Raw genomic sequence first — 20,790 nt, forward strand, 5'->3', positions numbered from 1 at the left:
GTTATTTTTAGTTACTGTACCCACTAATAAAACTTTGCACATGTGAACCTGTCTCAATATCGTTTGTGCGACTGCCTGTTTCTCTTGAAGACTTCCATGTTTGCAGCACCCCATTTCCCCTTCCACCTCCCTTTTTTTTTTTTTCCCCCCTTATTTGCTGATTTGCTCATTAAATAATTCAGATGAGGTTACAACCAAGGTGCATGAAACTGTTTGCTATATAGAGGGCTATTTTTATAAATGAAGCCCAAAGGGATAGTTATGACCATGTAGTCCTCTGGTATGCTATTCTTAGTAGCAGTTCAGGCTGCTGTGTTGTAAGAAGGACTTGGATTAAGTTTAGTAGCAGTATGCCAACAGCTGATTGTCTGTTTGGTTGGTTTTTTCTGTGATGTGCTTTTTTCTTTAAAGTGGCAAGTTACTTGTAGTTGTAGTTAAGACTTGATTATGTTTTAGTCCATTCCAGACTTGAATAGTGTTGAGGTGAAAATTTAAATGACAGTGCAGTTTGGTTTTCTGAATTATGTACTGTTAAATATATTACATGGTATTGAACTACTGTAAGATAAGTGTAATTAGGATGTGAACATGCATGCATTATCAAAATAGGCATCAAATACTGAAGGTCTGATAATGTTTGTTGGATTGTTCCTCTTGGTTCCCTTTTTCTGTGGTAAAATTGTCTGGTTTGCCTGAGAAAATAAATGTTTCTTTACAATTCCTTGCAGATTCCTGCTTCAGTGTCTTGAGGATCTTGATGCCAATTTACGGAAACTGAATTCACGTTTGTTTGTTATCCGTGGACAGCCAGCAGATGTTTTCCCCAGACTTTTTAAGGTAAATTCCACCTTGCAGTTGTTTCTATCCATAAATGACAAAGTAATTTCAAATAGGAATATTTCTTGTACTATGTACTTCAGTGCAAGTTGTTATCTATGCAGATACTTAACTATCCTTGAAGTTTCTCTTTAATGTTGTTTTTGTTAGATTTGGGTTTTTCCCTTCTAAGGTGCATATCGCCAACAGAACTGAGTTGTCCTCAGACTTCACAGTTTTTAGTTCCTTTCTTTTCAGAAATAGAACTGATTTGTAATGGCTTGCTTTAAGTGTAGGTACTGTATATTACGAAATTTTCCTTTCCAGGTTCCCTTTGAAATACTGAAATACAATTCTGTGCACACGAATCCAGGTTCAAAGCCTGACCTGTAAAAGCAATGTTTTAGGCCAAATACCTGCTGTGGTTGCTTTTTTGGCCATTAAAAATGACTTAAGCTTTTTGCCAGTAGTAGGCTTGGTAAAAGCATAGTGCAGGTAAAAAGCGATTTCTAGTCAAAGAACTTTAAGACTTTTGTGGGAAAGGGTCTTAATAAGAAGAAAATTAAAGCTGTGAGGGATTGTTACTGATATTGATTTGTCTTCCAGAGATAATAGTGTATATAAGGTAGCAGTACTGTAATAGGATAGTAAAAATGAACACTCTGAAGATTGATTTTCAAAGTTTTTATGGAATGACTGGATTGAGGTGAGCGAGGCAAGTGACTTGGGGGGCAGGGGGCGGAAATAAATATCTGTTTTTCCAAAGAGATCATCTGCTCAAGATTTTTATTCACAGGTCTTCAACACCAAGCTGAAAACTCAACCAAAACTCCGATTTCCATCTTCATACTTGTGCTTTAGTTGTGAAATGCTAATTGGATGGTACTTTGACTGGTCTTTTCTTGATTCCCCCTCAGTGAAGAATTTCCTGCAGGAGTACTGTGGCATTAATTACTGCTTGCAGCCCCCCAGATATTCAAGCTTGTTATACCTGCCTGACAAATTTGGTTTGATTGCATTTAAATAGAGGCAAAGATCTTGCTGTTGTGTGTGTTGCCTTCCAGATTTGAGTGACCTGTGGCAAATGTTCTTAAATACTTTAATGGCTACTTTGACAATTCCTGTTTCAGATCATGCTACTAGGCTGATCTTTCTACGCCCAACAGCATTGGAGGGCCACATTTTCAGAATACTAATTTTGGTGCTGAAAAGGTAACAAAAATAACTTGTCGTGTAGATAGTGTACAGCAATCAAAGAAGAACATTCACATCTGTATATGTCTTCTGGTTCCTCAAATTACCAAAAAGTGTCTTTGTCATATATTTGTTCACTGAGGGGCTTTTCAGGACATCCTCTAGCCTTGAACAAATAAGAGGCATTATTGAAGCTCTTGAAGATTTCTTCAGCTTTTGGCTGAAGACTACCTGGAACATGCATCTATCATCTCATTAATCTCACAGCCTCTTTTGCCAGAGCAGTAGCTGTATGCCAGGCACTTGCAGTGCAGTGAAGGGCACATGACACTGAACTAAGCTTTTCAGATCATCCTCATTAAATGTGTCAAAGCTGAGCGATGATCCTGACCCTGAAGAACACATGTAGATGTTTTTTGGCTGGAAGAAGATAACTTTAAGTAAATAATGGTAGGAGATAGTGGAACTTCTGTATAGAGCCTTGTGTCAGGAGCCCTATCACAGATGCCAGCATCTGTGGATTTCCTGGGGATGCATGTTTCACAGCTGTTTCTTGGTAGGGCTCTCCTTTTCACAGGCTGAAGGACAATTCCTTCAAAAGGCAGAGCACTGATCTACCTTTATCCTTGCAAAAGGCCTCAAGGACCTTTAGGCTGTTTCATTCATATGTGTATATATACATATATATGACTGTTTGCTTTTTTCTTTCCAGTCCTTCAGAGCAGCTTTGCTTCCCTTAAGACACTGAATTCAGTATCACTTGTTTTCAGCAGTACTAGCTAACAGTGCTGCTGATAGCAGCAGTAGGCTGTCATCTTCTGGAGTGGTGCATAGTGACAGAATATTTTTACCAGTGGACTTTGCAGGTCTTTGCAAAATTATTTTAGTTTTTTGTTTGTTTGAGGTTTGTTTTTTGTTTGTTTGTTTTTTCATTTGGTTGGGTTTTGTTAATTAACTTGAGGATGGTGGTTCCGTCTGCAGAGATGCAACTTCCACTAGTAGCAGGCACCCACTTGGCGCCTGTTGGTTAACTTGAATCAGTCAAGTTTTGGTTGGTTCTTGTCTCATTCTTTTTAATTTGTCCTGGTCTGCTCTGTATTTCTAGCTCTTTGGGATTGGCTTGATAAAGAAAATAGAATTGGAACAATCTCTAATTCTTTAAATGCATCAGTCTTGCTAAAAGCATCCAGCAGTATATGCAAAGTGATTTGTGTCCATGCTTCTTATAAGTGCCTAGCTCATGCTGATGCAGTCTGGGTGTATTCACATCACGTAGCACTTGTCTTAGAGTTCCTTGGCTCCCTTGGGGACGTGGCTCTGGCTCTTGGACGTGTTTTTATGGTTTTCTTTACAATGTGCCAGAGGAAAGAAAGATTTAGAAAACTATCTGCTGCAACTTGGCAGACAGTGGAAAATGTATGAGGGTGTAGGAGGCTACTTGATCGTTCAGGGCCTGCTGGGTCAGTCTTGGCAGACTTGATGGAAGGAGCCAAGCCTTCTTTCAGAGAGCAAGCACTTCTTGGAATTGCCTATCTTCAGGGTATACCTGGGCTTCTTCTAGGAGGGAGCTAGAGTTCGGAAGTGAAATAGCACCCTAGGTGAACACATAGAGTGCCCCTTGTCTCTTTGGTGTAAATCCAGTTCTCTGAAATAGGTGTATTTAAATCAACTGATTAAGATTCTGAGGGATTAGAAAGGTATTTCTCTGAGTTTGATTGGCAGGATGGCTTTCTAGGATCATTCTGTGCATACTTCACCTTTCCAGTTTCCTACTGTTGCAGAAACCTTAGCCATTAGTTGATCCCTTTCTTTGCTTCTTTTCCCTCACCTGTTACTGTTGGCCTTGGTAACAGCATCTGTGACATAAAGAATATTGGACTTCAAGGCATCCTCTTTTTAGGAAACAGATTTTTCTTTTTTAATTCTTTTTTTAATTGAGAATTTGAAGATTGTCCGTACTGGTGGGTGAGGGATAGGGATTTGGAAAAGGGAAGGAAAGTGTGTGGTGTTTGGTTTGAGGGGAGCCGGCGGGGGTATTTTGCTCCCTGCCCCAAAACTTCAGTTCTGCTGTTGAAGTTGACAGGCATATGTGAAAAGCTTTTCTGCAGAGCAAGATACCGCTGCTGATATATGTCCAGAAGACAGCCTCTGTCATCTTTCTCTGCTGTTGTGTCTCTTAAGGTATACGGATCCTAAAGTTAGAGCTGAGTTTTCAAAATTTGCACAGAGGTTTTCCCATTACTGTGTGCACCTACAGTAATGGGACAGATAGAGGCATTTTTTTATGCCTGATTCCTACTTAGATGCCAAAACGTTGGACTTTATTTTTATGAGTCTGGGTGTCTAAATGTATTTTGGGCCTTTGTGTATCTCTGACAACTATCCACAGGTAATAGCTGGTGTTCCACCTTGTCCCTGTTCTTCCTGTTCTCTTTTACCTCACCCTCCACCAAGCAGCCGAGTTGCTGAAGGACCATGTTTTTGTTTTGTGTTGCAGGAATGGAATATTGCAAAACTTTCTATTGAATATGATTCTGAACCATTTGGGAAGGAAAGAGATGCAGCGATTAAGAAGCTGGCTAGTGAAGCTGGAGTGGAGGTCATTGTTAGAATTTCCCATACATTATATGACCTAGACAAGTAAGTTACCATTACCTCCAATTTTAAAAAGAAAAAAGAAGTATTAATTTTATGTAGTATTTGGTTAGATATTGTGTGCTGCTTTCTATGCAGAGCGCTTAATAGGTAGGAAAACTGCAAATTTGGTTTGTTTCTCTTATCCATCCAGCCATCCAAATTTTATTACATACTGAGTAGAACTTTACAACTCCAAAAAATTATACATAACTGTATCTGAAATACAGTTTCAATTTGGAGTTCTTTTGAAAATAATAGTCGTGTTAATTATCTGTCTTTTATGATGACATTACTCAAACATGTCTGTAACTTCTCCCAGATAAGATCTGTTGTTGTTTAGTTGTTTTGCTAGATTCTTTTGTCCTTATTTCAGTTGCTATACACAAGTTAGCAGATAGTCCTTTATTTTTCAAGAACTGTTGCCTATCGGTTATGTATCCAGTCAGTAATTGAGGATTGACTGATATCCCTGCATTGCCTTACTTAATGTCTTGTTTATATTTTTCCACAGACCTATTTAAATGGATTAGTATTAGCTCCCTATTATAGAAACATAATCCGCAAACTAGTCAAAAGTATGACTTGGCTTCTCTTAACATTGAGTAATTTATTGTGGTAGATGCCTGTTTTATTCTGTTACAAGCCAGCGTGTGGAAGGCAGCTAGACATATGGGAAGAAAGGGAATTATTTACTGTTTTGAAACCAATACCTGAATTTTTTTTAATCCTAAATTGAAAATTCCTTTTCTTCTGTCCCTGCCCAAGCACCACTCCCAAACGGACAGTTGGTTTCATCTAATGCAAAATATGGAAACTCTGTGTTTACAATAGTCATTGTGTAAAACTACACCTCAATCTTTCCACATATTAAGAGAGTTGTAATATTGACTACTGTTCTCAATACTAGAATAGAAAAACAGATTTATTTTTTTAATGCAAATACCGTAGTCTTGTAGGTGACTTGGGTGTATTTTTATGTAGCTATGATCTCTTACCTGCTTTGCTGATCTGTATTTTTCTTTGCCTTGAGCTGCCCATATTCATTATTCACTCATTCTTGAGGGACTTTCCACAACCCGGGAATGGAGAATAATTGACTTGGTTATAAACAGTTAATTTATATGTCTCCCTAGTGAGGGAAAATGGAATGGTAAAATTAAAGTTCAAACTGTCTGGATTACCATGTATATCTGTGATTTTTATATAACATGCTAGAGGCAGGTAAGAAGATACTTCTGTGTGTGTATAGGTGTGTATATTTTGGAAAAAAAATTTCTTACATACTATTGTCCGACATTTCTTTTTTCTTTTTTTTTCTTTTTCCCAATTCAGAATAATAGAATTGAATGGAGGACAGCCTCCTCTTACTTACAAGCGATTTCAGACCCTAATTAGTAGAATGGAACCACTGGAGATGCCAGCGGAGAAAAAAAAATTCTTACATACTATTGTCCGACATTTTTCTTTTTTTTTCTTTTTCCCAATTCAGAATAATAGAATTGAATGGAGGACAGCCTCCTCTTACTTACAAGCGATTTCAGACCCTAATTAGTAGAATGGAACCACTGGAGATGCCAGCGGAGACTATAACCCCAGAAGTAATGGAAAAATGTACTACTCCAGTTTCTGATGACCATGATGAGAAATATGGTGTCCCATCACTTGAAGAGCTAGGTATAGTCTAAGATTGCTTTGACATTGTGGAACAAGTAAGATGTAATCTACCACTAAAAGCATAATACTTAAAATAACCATGAGAGAGGTTCTACTTACTGTTAAACTGATGCCAGTTATGACATACAAATGGAACAAAACCCAATAATAAACTCTGTAAATTTTAGTTGTTTTTTTTTTTAAAGTGGGAGGTCAGATAGGTCAAACCACACTAAGTAGTTTCACTTCTTGTAATACAGTGTACCCGTTTGCCCAAGGTACCAAATAATCATTAAGCTACTAATAGTCTTTGATACTTAATTTTGTATTAAATGCATTTGGTATCTTTGTGCTTCAGGTCATGAATCTGTCATTTTACAAATTAATTAAAAAAACGCTCTTGTCTTGCAGTGCCGAAAAAAGATGATAATAGTAAGGCAAATAATTATTTTAGAAGCTGGGGGGGGACACACGCAAATCTTATGTTTCTGTAAATTTAATTTTAAGAAATAGTATCAAGCTATTGTCCTGTGAATCATCGCGCCCCCCCCTTCACCCCTTCCTGTTCTCCCCTCGCCCAAAAATAAAACCTAATGTGGTATGACCTCCAAATTGCTAACAAAAGGGTCTGAACAGATTTTGGCTAAGCTCTGGCTGCCCTGTCTAGTCCATTTGAACTGTCATACAACAGACCTTGCTTTAAAGCCTTTTTAAGGAGAGAAGACCTCACTAGACAGTGGTTAAACTATAGGCAGACATGTTATACACCTGGTGAAGAGTCTTGGGGAAGTGTGGGGTTGTGGAAGAGATCTTGTTACCTTCTTTTCATCTTTTGCAGCTCAAGTATGTGTTTATCATCAAATTGACAATAATCCCCATCTGTTATTTAAGTCAAGGTCGATGAAGCCCAGGAATGTTCTGAAGATAGCAGTCATCCTTTTAACTTGATGGAAGAAAGTTTTAGACATTCTGTAAATTACAATAGCAATTGTTGCTGCTTAGTAGTAATTAAAAAAAAAAAAGTTGTGGTTTTGGGATAGCCCACATATTGCAGAGCTGAGAACTTGAAAATAATTTGAAAAATGATAGAAAGGTAACTTTGTGCAAAAACACCCCAGAAGTAGTGGAATTGAAGTAAGACTATTCAGCATCTAAAACTTATAAAACAAATTAATGTAAATGTGAAATTAAAAAAGTAGAAATTGGATTTTGCTGCACGTTAGAGGTATTGAATGCTCTTTGATAAGACTTGGTTGCATACTGTTTTAAAACTTGTACTTTGCCATGTGTCCAACTTAGGGTTATTCTCAAGATACAATAAAATGTAGTCAAGTATCAATATGCTAGGATGTTGTTGTCCTACAGTATAAGCAAACAAGGAATTTCCTTGTTTCAATTTGTTTTTCAGGTTTTGACACAGATGGTCTGCCTTCTGCAGTATGGCCAGGGGGAGAAACAGAAGCTCTCACACGACTGGAAAGACATTTAGAACGAAAGGTATGTTTCAAATTATTGCAAGTATGACATATCTGGGAAACACAGTTACTCTCTGCAATGAAATGTGAAAAGGAATTGGGCAAGTCATTCTAAAAAAATCAAAACCACAAACTTGAACTCAAGACCTCAGTTTAAGGGTATAAATCAAGTTGCTGTTTCTTAGTTTTAAAAGATGATAGCAGGTTATCTTTAATTTGAATTTAAGAGGAAGTGTGTTATGCTATTTTCTACCGAAAAAAAGGTAATAATTTTTTCTTTGGAGGTAATTTTACTTGAAACATACTTTTTATAACTTTGAGGGGGAATTCCCCTTCAAAAAGCTAACTTACTGCTAGTTGTCTAGGTTTCCCTGTATTTAAAAGAAAGGGATAGGTAGTTCTGGAAGACAGCTCATGCCTTCTGCATTGAGGTGAATTATCTTCTGGAGGGTCTACTGATTCAAAAGGAACGCCTAGATATTGTAGGTAACAGGATCATCTGTCCAGTGTCTGGATTCAGTTATCGACAGTGTGTGATTTCTCTCTTTATGTTTACAAGTTGCTATCTAGCCTGTAGTCTGATATTGCTGTGTGGTTTTTGTTTTGTTTTTAAGGCTTGGGTAGCAAACTTTGAAAGACCACGAATGAATGCAAATTCCCTTCTGGCAAGCCCTACAGGGCTTAGTCCCTACCTCCGCTTTGGCTGTTTGTCCTGTCGTCTGTTTTATTTCAAGTTAACGGATCTGTACAAAAAGGTATGATTTCTACATAGTTAGCTACACATTCTTAAGATGCCATGATTTTTTGCTACTGCTTCTCCTAATAAAATGTTTTCCTTTAATGATGATCTTCAGGTAAAAAAGAACAGCTCCCCTCCCCTCTCCCTCTATGGCCAGCTGTTATGGCGTGAATTTTTCTACACAGCGGCGACTAACAATCCACGGTTTGATAAAATGGAGGGGAATCCTATCTGTGTTCAAATTCCATGGGATAAGAATCCTGAGGCTTTGGCCAAATGGGCAGAAGGCAGGACAGGTTTTCCTTGGATTGATGCGATTATGACGCAGCTTCGTCAAGAAGGTTGGATTCACCATTTAGCCCGGCATGCTGTAGCATGCTTTTTGACTCGAGGTGACCTCTGGATTAGCTGGGAAGAAGGAATGAAGGTATTGTTTCTTAACCTTGAATTTCTTAAAGTCCTTGTTAAAGTTTCAGATAGTCATTCTAGAATTGCTATGTGGTTTAAGTTGAATTTTAAACCTTAAACTGTGGCCAAAATTAAATTGGTTCTGAGAAACCAGTGGTGCTGAAGTTTTGCCTGTTGAATGCCCCCTTTTATTGGAATATTAGTGTTCCCTGCAGTCAGAATAGGTCTGCAATTCTTTCCAATTCGAGATTTCTTCCTAAATCTTGGCAAATAAACATGGAATACTCTTGTAATTGAAATTTCTTTCCAGTGATATTGTGTGAATGGTTTCTGTTCACATCTTGCGTCTGCTTCCCTACGAAGGGAAAGCACCATGGGAATTCAAGGGCGAAAACTAAAAGTTGAGAATGTCCTTTCAGCAATTTCTGTCCCTTCTCCCCATGTTAAAAGTGTGAGTATAGGCAACATGATTTGGCTGAAGTTTCAGTGCAGTTAATTTCTATGCAAGTATCTCAAGAGATGCTGAAGTTCAAATTACAAATGTCAGTCTTTTGAAGCAAAGAATGGTATAATTTAATCTCAGCCTTTGAATCACTTTTATAATTTTTAGAAGGGTAGCATATCTTTTACTGAGCGATGATAATAAATTAAAAATAGGTTTTTAGTTCTGAAATCTAAAAAAACTTATTTGCCATCAGGATTTTGACCTCATTTATATATGTATATAATCTTACAAAAATGTCACCTTTCTTAACAAATCAGTTGTCACCACACCTTTCATTAAAAAAAAAAAAAAATTGTCTTGGTTACACAACAACATAAGCTGCTTTAGGAATTTTCCTTGTAGTTCATAGATAAAGACATTGAAGATGCACATACATAGGTAACTTATCCAAACAACAAAGCTGTATCTTACAGGTAAATGCCAACTTGTTCTTACTTTTGAAATAATACAGATATATGGAGGGCCCAGACTTGTGCAGTAGAAGGATGTTTAATTCATATTTCTGTAGCTAGAAAAAGTTAACCTGACGTTCCACAGTGATGTTATTTCCAGAGTCTTATTACGTGGCAGCATCTAGTGGAACAGTTGTGTGCTAACACTTAATGTTCATCTAAAGATTTCGTTACATTATTAGTCACTTTCTATATCAAATGTTTTTTTAAAAAATGTTTTAGGATAAATCTTGTTTTTTCAAAACAAACTTTTTTTTCTAAATAGTTGCAGACATTTGGACAAAGATACTTTTGTAACACTTATTCAGTGTATACTGTAGAATGAATGCCTTATTGAATATATGTAGAGAGATGTATCTTTGTTTAATGGTATTACCTTATGTAAGACTTTATATTGGAATAATATTAGTTGAAGTTGGGTCGCAGTAGTAAGATGTTAAGTTTTAGTATCTTAGTATGAAGAAAGATGATGGTTTCTTTGGAACATTTGGAGACTATGCAAGTCTGAAAGGAAAATCAGAGCTTGTGGAAATATTTATTAAATAAGTATCTGTTTTAAAAACTACTTCTCAGCGCACTCTTTGTATAAAAGGTGCTGAAACATTCTCCTTCAAATAATAAGGCTTCTCTTTATTTCTTGTTAGCCTGTGTTGCTAGTGATCTCACTGAGTAGAGAAACTTCTTTTTATACAAGTTAGTATTGTCTGTGTTAATAATTAAAAAACAATCAATGCTTGGAAACTTGGATGTTTCACAACTATTGAGCTCTGGATTTAAAGTAAAACCCTCATAAATCTTCAACTTCCTCGTGGGTTATTTTTAATGTAATAGGGGTAGCAACTACCAGAGAAGACTTTTTTGACTTCAGACCAGAGTTCATTATCTGTCCCACCATTCAGCACACTTGGTGGTTCACATACCTCCAGGAATTTAAATGTGCATCCTCAAAACTGTGACTTACTCGATTATCTATTGGCCTTCAAGAATACAACTTCTGAATGTTTGTACTACCCTGAAACTCTTGAATTCTACTCTTGGGACTCTTCACATAGTGAAAGGTGCTCTGTAAGTTGAGTTATTCAGACCGACAATTTGAGTTTGAAATGTGATTTTTATGTTCCCTGTTTTTTGGAAGTTTGCAAAGCTTACTCAGTTGTAATGTGATGAAGCAACTCTTCTGAAAGCAACAAATGCCACTTGCAAGCAGTCAGGCTCCAGCCATCCTCTGGGGGTTTATTTTTTAAGGATATGTTTACGCAAGAATGTGTAACTTTTTTGGTTGTAGCCTTCTAAGATATCTACAAGGTTTTTTACAGGGTAAAAGCCAAGCAGCCTATCACACTTTTGGTTTTGAGTTTGACATTTAGGTAAGGATTTGCAGTTGCGTACTGAGGGTTCTGTGAATGTTTCCAGGTAAGAAAGTGTTGCTAAGTTGAAAAGCTGTGTTTCCTCTGCGGAAATCAGAAACTCTGAACAATTCCTGAAGAAGTAGGTGTCTGAAAGGCATGCCATGTTCAAACTAACTTGTTGCTCTCATTCGTTAAGGTCTTTGAAGAGCTCTTACTTGACGCAGATTGGAGTGTGAATGCTGGAAGCTGGATGTGGCTATCCTGTAGTTCCTTCTTTCAGCAGTTTTTTCACTGCTACTGTCCAGTGGGTTTTGGCAGAAGAACTGACCCAAATGGGGATTATATCAGGTAACTCACAATCCAGAAATTCCAACAATTCATGGATGTTGTTTAAACTGTCAAGTGGCTTTATACTTAAAATAACTTTCTAAATTTTTTTTCAGACGTTATTTGCCAGTACTTAGAGGTTTCCCTGCAAAATACATCTATGATCCTTGGAATGCCCCAGAGAGCGTCCAGAAGGCTGCAAAATGTATTATAGGAGTTAATTATCCCAAACCAATGGTAAATCATGCAGAGGCAAGCCGTCTGAATATTGAGAGGATGAAACAAATCTACCAGCAGCTTTCACGATACAGAGGACTAGGTATGGTTACAGGCTATTGTCTTTATTTATTTGAAAACTTCTCTCGCCTTCTAGCAATTAATAATTTTCTCCCATAGCAGTGGTAGTCAGGCGTGAGCTCAGTGTGGTGACTAGGCTTGTGTATCCAAATAAAAGAAAATATGAGATGTAACCAAGAAAGGGGAGAAAGAGTTTGAGTGGAGTGCCTCCTTCCAAATCTTACCCAGAATTTTTTTTCTGTGGGTTTTTGGAAGTTTTTTGGTTGAATTGAGTCTTCTGTGTCTTCTGATACTCTTGTACAGATACTTTTTAATACCAGTGGTTAGAAAATTAATGTGGTTCATAACTTCAACCATACTGTTATTTGTATTTGCAAATGCTATTGCTCAAATAGAGACCAATGCAACCTCTGGTAGCATTCTTCCTAGTTAGGAAAGACCATCCCCTTTGCTCTGAGAGGTAAACCACATGCACTTGTATTGCTCAGGAAGGTGTCAGCAGTCAGTATGTTCAGATATTAGATTTTGAATCAGGATGCGTTGCACTTCAACGCAACATAACGAATATGTGTAACTAATGAATATTGAAAAAGTTATGCAGAATATTATGCAGCAAATGCCTCTTAAGTAATTGTGAACTAAAATTGCTTGGCAAGATTCTAGAAGTAGGCAAGCTAGAGAAATGTTATTCTGTTAGAAAGGTAAACCACTTGGTGAGGGTGGAGAATTGGCTGTCATGAGGAAAAAAGCATGCTGCGCTTAATCTGTTTTTTGCTGTCTTTCTTTATGGCTATATATTTTATTTCATTGCTTAGGTCTTCTTGCAACAGTGCCTTCTAATCCAAATGGAAATGGAAATGGAAATGGTGGCCTAATGGGCTATTCACCAGGAGAAAGCATTTCTGGTTGTGGTAGTACAGGAGGTCAGTCAAATTCTTTCAATACGTTATTGGAACTGAACTGCACAAACATTTTCAAATTTGTTCACTAAGTTTGGTAGTATTTGTATATGGACATTTATCTCAAACATGTAAGAATATTTTAACCTGTTTTTTACCCCCCCCGGAAAATTACTTACTGGCATGTATCAAACAGTTTGATTTCAGAAGCATTTGAATGAGATTTTCTTCTAGAAGTCTACAAGCATCCTGATATTTGTAATGAGTGATTTGTGAATTTTCAAGTAAGAACTGTTAATTTGTAAAGTTTTATTAGCATTAGATTGCTTATTGGAATTTAATTCTACCATAAGATCAACGACAATATGGTGGACAGTGTCTGAAAAAACTTAATATAGAATTTATCATGCAGTTTTGATGAAGATTATTTTAGACTATTAACATTCTTATTGTAACATACAAAGACTAGCATTCACTAGGTACTAAGAAAAAAAATAAGAAATAAGAATAATATTAACATTATATAAATCCATGGTGCATCAACATCTTGGATACTAGTATACCTTGGACTCCTCATTGTAAAAGGATACAGCAGAACTGGAAATTTACTGGTTTTGTGTTCTCCTTAGGCTTTAGTCAAGGTTAGAAGCAGACTGCGGAGGAAGATGGACCTTATTGTTCTCGGCCAATACAGTTCCTCTCGAAGAATTAAGCGCTATACTCCTTAAAGCTGGGTGCTTGAGCTTTTATTTCTTTTAAGTTCAGAGATTTAGAAGACAGGAAGGGGTTAGTTTAAAAAAATTAACATTAAGAGCACTCTTTTCTCCTTAAAATGTATACATGTACTTACACTTTTTGCATCAGAAATATATCAATTTTGTAGGAGTTTACTGTGTATTCATCTGAATTTGCAAGTGTGAATTTGGAAAGACAAAAACATTAGACCTTTGGACCTGTTCTGAGGTGATGTGGAAACAAAACAGGAGAAAAAAAAAGCCACAATCAAAGTCTACCTCTTGAAGAGGGGAAAAAACCCCGAAGTTTTAAATTCCAGAACTGGAATTGTATCTTCTGTTATGTTTAAGTCTTTTTCCTGCCTCTCCAGGAGCTCAGCTGGGAACTGGTGATAGTCATACAGTTGTTCAGCCATGTGCCCTGGCAGACTCTCATACAGGAGCGAGTGGAATTCAGCAGCAGCAAGGTATTATGGCAGTGCCTGTCTGTAGAGGATCTCCAATTCCTTGCAACTATGGAAAAACAGACAAACCACCAAAATAACATGGATAAATTTTTGGTGACAGCTGCTGTCTACAACTTGAACTGGCATTGTTTCTGTTCTTGAAAGATAAAAATTGCTTCTTAGAGTAAACTTGCTTGTCTTGTCACTATTATCTCTAAAATGCTCATCTAGAACAATATTTGTATGTTTTGAGTGGGAGAGATCACAAGTGTGACTAAACAAATTAATAAACATTATCTGAGGTTACTTTAAATGAAAGATACTGAGAGAAAGAAGTTCACTGTGTATTTGATAGCAAAATTTGCATGTTACCTTTTTCCTGATTTCACTACCACTCTTTTCATATATAATCAGTTTCCACAGTTTTGTGTGGATATTCTTATATTGTGGAGGCAAATTTTTGTTACTTTAACTATACAGAAACTTAAGCTCTGGTTTGTGATAGATCAAAGTTGCAATCAAATTTAGCACAACTGTTTCTTTTTTTGCAGTCTTAACAGAGGTTTTGTATTTACTGATCATGAAAGACTGTATTCTGTATTTTGTTTAAGCATCCACAACATAACTAGAACACCACAACTGTTCAGAATAAGAAACCTTGCAACTGCTTTTGCTAATTTGCACTATTTATGCAGAGCTATCAGTCTCAAGGTTGCCAGTAGATAGTTTACGTGAACCAGAAAATAGTTTGCGTCTTTAAGTTACTTGCATTTTTTTTCCACAGCTTAGTTATGCTGAAGATTAGCTAGTACTGCTATGACAGAATAATAAAAAGGATGAGGAGACTTGGCAGAAAAAATGTTAAAATTTATAACAACTTAGAATTAAAGTGTTTGGTTATATAAACATTCTGCTTGTTGCAAATGTAGTGCATAAATATGTACGCACTTAGTATTGTTCACTGTGCATATATAAGTGCATATATATTTAACTGCTGTAGACTGCCATGAGGGTTGGTTTTTTTACATAAGAACTCTTCAGCATTCAGGATGGTTTCTGGCGGGATTTTTCTTGATGATGGAAAATAAATCAATTGGCCTCTTTTGTTGTAAAGAATGTAATTGTACACTTGCTTGCAGTTCTATGTTTTATTTATTATAATAAATATCTACTGTATCTGAACAGGTTACTGTCAAGCAAGTAGTATCTTACACTATGCTCATGGAGACAATCAACAATCACACTTATTGCAAGCAGGTAATTTAAAGAATAACAAGAAAACCAAAACACTTTTCCTGAATATATACAGGTGCAATAGAGTCTTAATGTAAATACTGGTTTTAAATTATCAGGAAGAACGGCCCTTGGTACTGGCATTAGTGCAGGGAAACGCCCAAATCCAGAAGAAGAAACTCAGAGCGTTGGGCCAAAAGTCCAGCGACAGAGCACAAATTAAACTGGTAAGATCTGAGACATCTTAAAGTTACCCTGTTAATAAGTAAATTCCTGTACAGATTTTGTGCCTACGATAACATTCATATCACTGCAATGCAAATCCTGGCTCTAGAGAGTTTATGAAGTATGAGATAGGAAGTAGTTACAAAAATAGAACCAGACCAAAGATTATCAGACACAGATCAAGGTGTTAATGAAAGAGATGGATAAACTGGATAAACTGTGGTTTCACATACCTTGGCAGAGCTGCTTATCTAGCTTCAGGTATTCTCTACTCCTGCAACTCACCTTCAGTTGTGCCAGCAGCAGTTTGTGTGAATGTACGGTGATGTGAATCAGGAAACTAACACAACGTGAAAGGAAAGGCTCAGGGCCTGGATTAGACTTCTAGACATACAGGTGGACTAAGCAGAACATGTTTTAGAGACTGCAAAAAAACCTGCAAAATGCTGATGTAGTTATTGCATGTAAAGATGTAGGGACAAGAAAGATTTGAATGACTTGAGCCATTGTCATTGGTCTGTAACCCAAGCAGGATGCTCAGATTGCCAGAGTTTGTCAAGAAAAGCTGTGGTGAAGAGTACTTGAATTTGGAGAAGGAGGCATTGCTACGTATAGGTATACATGAACAGATGCGACAATGCATAGAGAAAAGCAGTAATTGGAGAAAGAATTTGATGTGTGTGAAATCATCAACTTGGAGAAAATAACTGGATTTTGTGTTTTGGATAAAGTTACTTAGGAAGAGGATAGAGAAAAGAGAAGGCCAAAGATATTGTATGTCTTCCCCCAGTGAGCTTGATTTGAGGGGAATAAGGAAGATGACCTGAAAGAAAAGTTAAAGAGTAATTACTTAGGAGGAAAACCAAAGAATGGAGGGCTGTCTGAAACAAGAGGGGACAAGATTTCAAGACTAGGAGTGTGGCTGCATAGATTAAAGGTGATTGAGATGTCATTCCATCCTTATATTTTAGAAAAAAACAAGTTAAGAGTTGGTCATTATAGAGTTTGAATAGTAAGTAAGAATAGCGTATAGGTGAGGTAATAGCACATAGAGAGACTTTGGTGGAATTGGAAGATTCCATACAAGAAGTATGGAAGATATACTCAGCCTCTCTAGAGATGAAAAGGGCAATTTAATTCACTTCATTTGGATTTGACAGCAAAATCTAATTTTGTTTGTTATGTGGTGTCAGCACTTTGACAAAGTTATTGTGCATTAAGAACAATTGTGTTGTACTGATTTGATTCAGTGAAGAACCACAGCATTGTTCCCATAATGCCTGTCACCTGAAGAAGTGAGCTGAGACCTTAGCCATTGATCCATCTGCTATTTTCTCACATACTGGAAGCACTGTAAACTATGCTTCTGTGTTCTCACACTGATTTCTGGTACTCGGATGGGCTTGAGCAGAACATAATTCCAAGAGAGTCTGTGTTTCAGTAGCTGTCTAATCCTTAGTATGTGTAGATTCATTCAGCATCCATGTTTTGTATTGCAGAATTCCTTAGGTGCTCGTGTCTGTGTAGAAGAAGTGCCTGCAGAGCGAACGTCTGGTTCCTGTCTAAGCTCTTTTTCAATTGAGAGACAGGTTGGAGGGGTTTCTAGTTCGGCAGAGAAGACTGATTTTGCTAGGAGTGTTCAAAGTATGCTGCAAAAGCATTATAGTCAAATACAAAAATCAGCCAAGATCATACTCAAAAACACTGCTGGCAAAAGGATGTGTGCCTTCTGAATAGCACTGAAGTACTGAGGCAGTTGGGTTTCTCTTTTTTTTTTTTTTTTTTTTTTTCCTTCTTCCCCTTTTAGCCTCTAAGGAGTAAGAAGTAAGAATTCTGAGTATTTGGGCCAGTACAAATGGGGACAGGGCTTCCTGCACTGAGAAGGGGGGAAAGAACATTGGTCCCTGAATCTTTCTGCCTTCTTCAAGGACTCGTGACAAACTGCTTAATAATTTTTTTCTTTTTTTCTTGCAGCATTATTGGAAGAGAAGATACCACTCAAAGAACACACAGGACAAAATTTCTGCTACTCTGTATTGGAACTAAAGTGTTGTGAGAGTACATGTACTAAAATGACATACTTTTCATAAATTATTTTCAAGTGTTCTCAGTTGTTATAAACAAGTCCAATTTTTGAAATGCATTCTTTCTAACCGGCATTTCTATGGTTTTTATCTTTTTAATGACTCTTTCACAATGGGCAAATTAAGTTTTGTATATAAAGTATTTGGTGAAGAATTTGCTAACTTAATGTAAATATAAACATTCATGATTAGCAATAGACCCATCAATATATTTTTGATAATCTTTCATGTATATGGTAGTAGGAAAAGCTGTAGTGATGTTCTGTAAAATGGATGGACATAGAAGGTTTTGAAGTTTTTAAATTGTTGTTATTTTTAGATTCCAGAACTTGACCTCTGTATGATTAACTTCATATTTTCATAATGTAAGTGCTTAGGACTGTGTTTAATCAAATACAGTAGAGTTGTAACCTTTATTAATCACATCTGTATATAAGTCATATGCCAATTTTTTGTCAAGTTGTAAAATTTTCATGTATATGTCCAGTCCTTGTATTTCCCAGTTGCCTTGTTCAGTAATGACATATCTTGTTAATAAAAGAAAATTGTATATATAGGTATATACCTCTGTCTTTTGTGTACTCTATTGCTCCAGTATATATTTCCAAACAAAACTGTTTCAGGAAAAAAGAAGGGAAATGTAATTTTTAGACTTAATCTAGACTTAGATGTAACTTTTAGACTTTAGACTTAGCCACAAACAGTGAACTGTATTAGCTTTCACTTCAAGTTTCATGATACTGAAGTGAAACACTATCCAAATTATTCAGGCCTTTTTCTTGAAATTGTATGCATGTATGTATCCTTACCATTAAATTTTTTTCACTGATGTATTTATTAAGTGTTTCTTCAAAATCTAGGTGTTTTGGGGGGTGGGGGGCTGTTTGTTTGGGGTTTTTTGCTATAATTGCAATTTCTGTGATAGCCTGGTAGTCTTCCCTGCACTGAAGCTAATTTGCTGCTCTTCAAGGATGCTGGTTTCTAAAACCACACTGGGTTTGCTGACTACTCAGTCAATACTGTCTCAAATGTCTAGAGAAGTTGTATCTGAATGTTTTCTCAGACCATTAAGATCTCTGAAGAAGCAGTTTGAATGACTACATTTTACGTATAACTAGGTCAGTTACCTACTTGAGTGGGTGCACAAATTAATGCTTATGTGGGAGGAATTAATTATCTTGTTCTTAGTATCACATGGGTGACTTCCAGTCATGGGGTGCTTCTGTGTGTTGGTTTAAAATTCAGACCAGATTTATGGGTTGACAACATACGCAGCAGGGCACTTGCTGCAGAATAAACTGCCATGGTTCTGCCTCTTCCTAGATTTTAGATTATAATAGTTAATGTTACATATGTCTGCATACTGATTTGGATACAACAGCAAACCCAAATGTACTACTAAGACAATACAAGCATGTTTACTGTCTTGAGGCAGGGGATCTTTGATGTTGAAGAAAAAAATCTTGTGAGTGAGAATGGAGAAGCAGATGCTAAATATTTTGCACAAATCAGTCCAAGTAGAATGGAGAGGACATACATAATCAGGAGAATAAACAAGTCTGTTCATTGAAGTAGTGCAAAAAAAGAAGTGTTCTATTCTGTCGAGACAAGATCATATTGGATTTTTTCTGCTGATATATTAAAAGGAAATCATACCATCTAAATGAAGTATTTCACCTAGCTTTTATGAATGAATAGGCTACAAAATTCCCAGAGAGAAACTTAATCAAGGTAAGAACATATGCTTTCCCCCAACCAGTCTGGAAGTTCAACAGGTGAAAGAAGAATCTTCCCAAGGAGTTCATTTCTATGGTAAGTTAATTTCCCCCTCCTTAAATGCTAAAAGGAGGGCTCCTCTTTTTGGTGTAGGTGAATCGTTAGATAACAAATGAAAACCTGTGGATTGTCCTTAGATTAACAAAGGAAAAACTTGCTTGCTGGCTCAAATGAGTTCTGGCATTGGGACTGCAGTGGCAGAAATGGTCTGTAAGTAGGTTAGCGTGAGAGAGGGGAGAAGTTGCCTTCTGAGTAACAGTAGCTTCATAAAAGCCTTTTGCTTCATATTCTTCCCTCCCACTAGTACTTGCTGTGACCACAAAAATAAATTAAAAAAAGACTGAGGCTTCGGCTGCACAAAAAAATTGACCAAACCTATTGTAACATGCAGAGGATTTTTCCCCCTGCCCCTACTACCCCCTTGTGATTTTCAAGCAGGAGTTGGACATGTTATAAACCCAGTAGGGATAAGGGCCAGGATGTTGTTTCTTATTAGGCCTGTCCTCCAGAAATGGAGCTTAAAGTGTTCCTCAAGAAAGCTCTCTTCCCAAGGGATTTAGCTGGCTCTTCCCTGAGCTGGTAGGGGTTGAAGAGAATTGCTAAATGATGGTTTTTGAAAACCAAACCCCAGGAAAATGTACTCTGAAAGTGTGCAGGGACAACTGGAGCTGTTATTTGCAATTAAAAAAAAAACTTTAAGCCTTCAGAAACAGAGTGTTTCCAAAGGAATTTGCATGGCCTGTCTCATAGTGGTGCTACCTGCTTACAGTGGTTTCTGAAAGGACAGGAACGAAAGGCCTTAAACGAGAGCAAATCTGCAAAGGCCCTTCAGAGGGGATCCTGAGCTAGGGTGGAATGAGAAGTAGCTGTCAGCTAGAAATCAGAAATTAGTTTTATGCAGGGCTTAGCGATGTAGCTGACTGGTTTCTGCTGAAGAAAAGTGACACATGAACCTTCCTGTGACTTTGAAATCTTGTCTGTATTTGGCAGGAGCACAGTGCAACAGCAAGCTGTGATACACGTTTACCACTTCCCCACTTTGCAGGAAAAGGCAGTCCGCAAACGATGCTGGTGGTTTGAAGCCTGGCCTCCATCGCAGCAGGGCTTGCTGCAGCCCTCTGCAAAAGCCTGCAGAATCGCATCTCTGTATTTACAGGTAGTGTGGGCTACTGAAGGTGATGCTCAGAGGTAAAATACAACAAAAACAACCCCCCCTTTGAGTTCTTGATGTATGTTTTAAGTAAAACTATTGTTGTTGCCTATTTATTATGCTCTGTGAGCTTTATTATTTTAAAATTATACTTTCAAATTTTATGGTAAGTTAAAGTAAAATGTTCTGTGACATGCATATACCTGAAGCAGTTTTTCCTCTTTGCTGAAACTTTAAAATCAGAGCAACTTGGTCACTTTTTTGAGACTGAAGGAAAAAATACATCATTTACATATGTTGCAAGCTATACAAGAATACAGTGCCTGTACTCAGCACTGGTGAGGCCGCACCTCAAGTACTGGGTCCAGTTCTGGGCCCTGCACTTCAAGAC

General features: G+C 37.2%; 1 protein-coding gene across 1 annotated transcript; it reads left to right on the forward strand.

Moving 5' to 3' along the window:
* Window positions 1–728: 728 nt before the first annotated feature.
* CRY1 (cryptochrome circadian clock 1) lies at window positions 729–18,030 on the forward strand (the record flags this gene model as incomplete). The annotated part of the gene is made up of 13 exons (XM_009705171.1): window positions 729–837; window positions 4,508–4,650; window positions 6,137–6,321; window positions 7,709–7,797; window positions 8,390–8,530; window positions 8,630–8,941; window positions 11,425–11,576; window positions 11,672–11,874; window positions 12,668–12,775; window positions 13,857–13,952; window positions 15,117–15,188; window positions 15,284–15,391; window positions 17,364–18,030. Coding segments are annotated over 12 exons (1,714 nt in total), but the record flags the coding sequence as incomplete, so codon positions are not given.
* Window positions 18,031–20,790: the final 2,760 nt, after the last annotated feature.

This window comes from Cariama cristata, unplaced genomic scaffold (assembly GCF_000690535.1).
Source record: "Cariama cristata isolate BGI_N322 unplaced genomic scaffold, ASM69053v1 scaffold5880, whole genome shotgun sequence".
Lineage (NCBI taxonomy): Eukaryota > Metazoa > Chordata > Aves > Cariamiformes > Cariamidae > Cariama > Cariama cristata.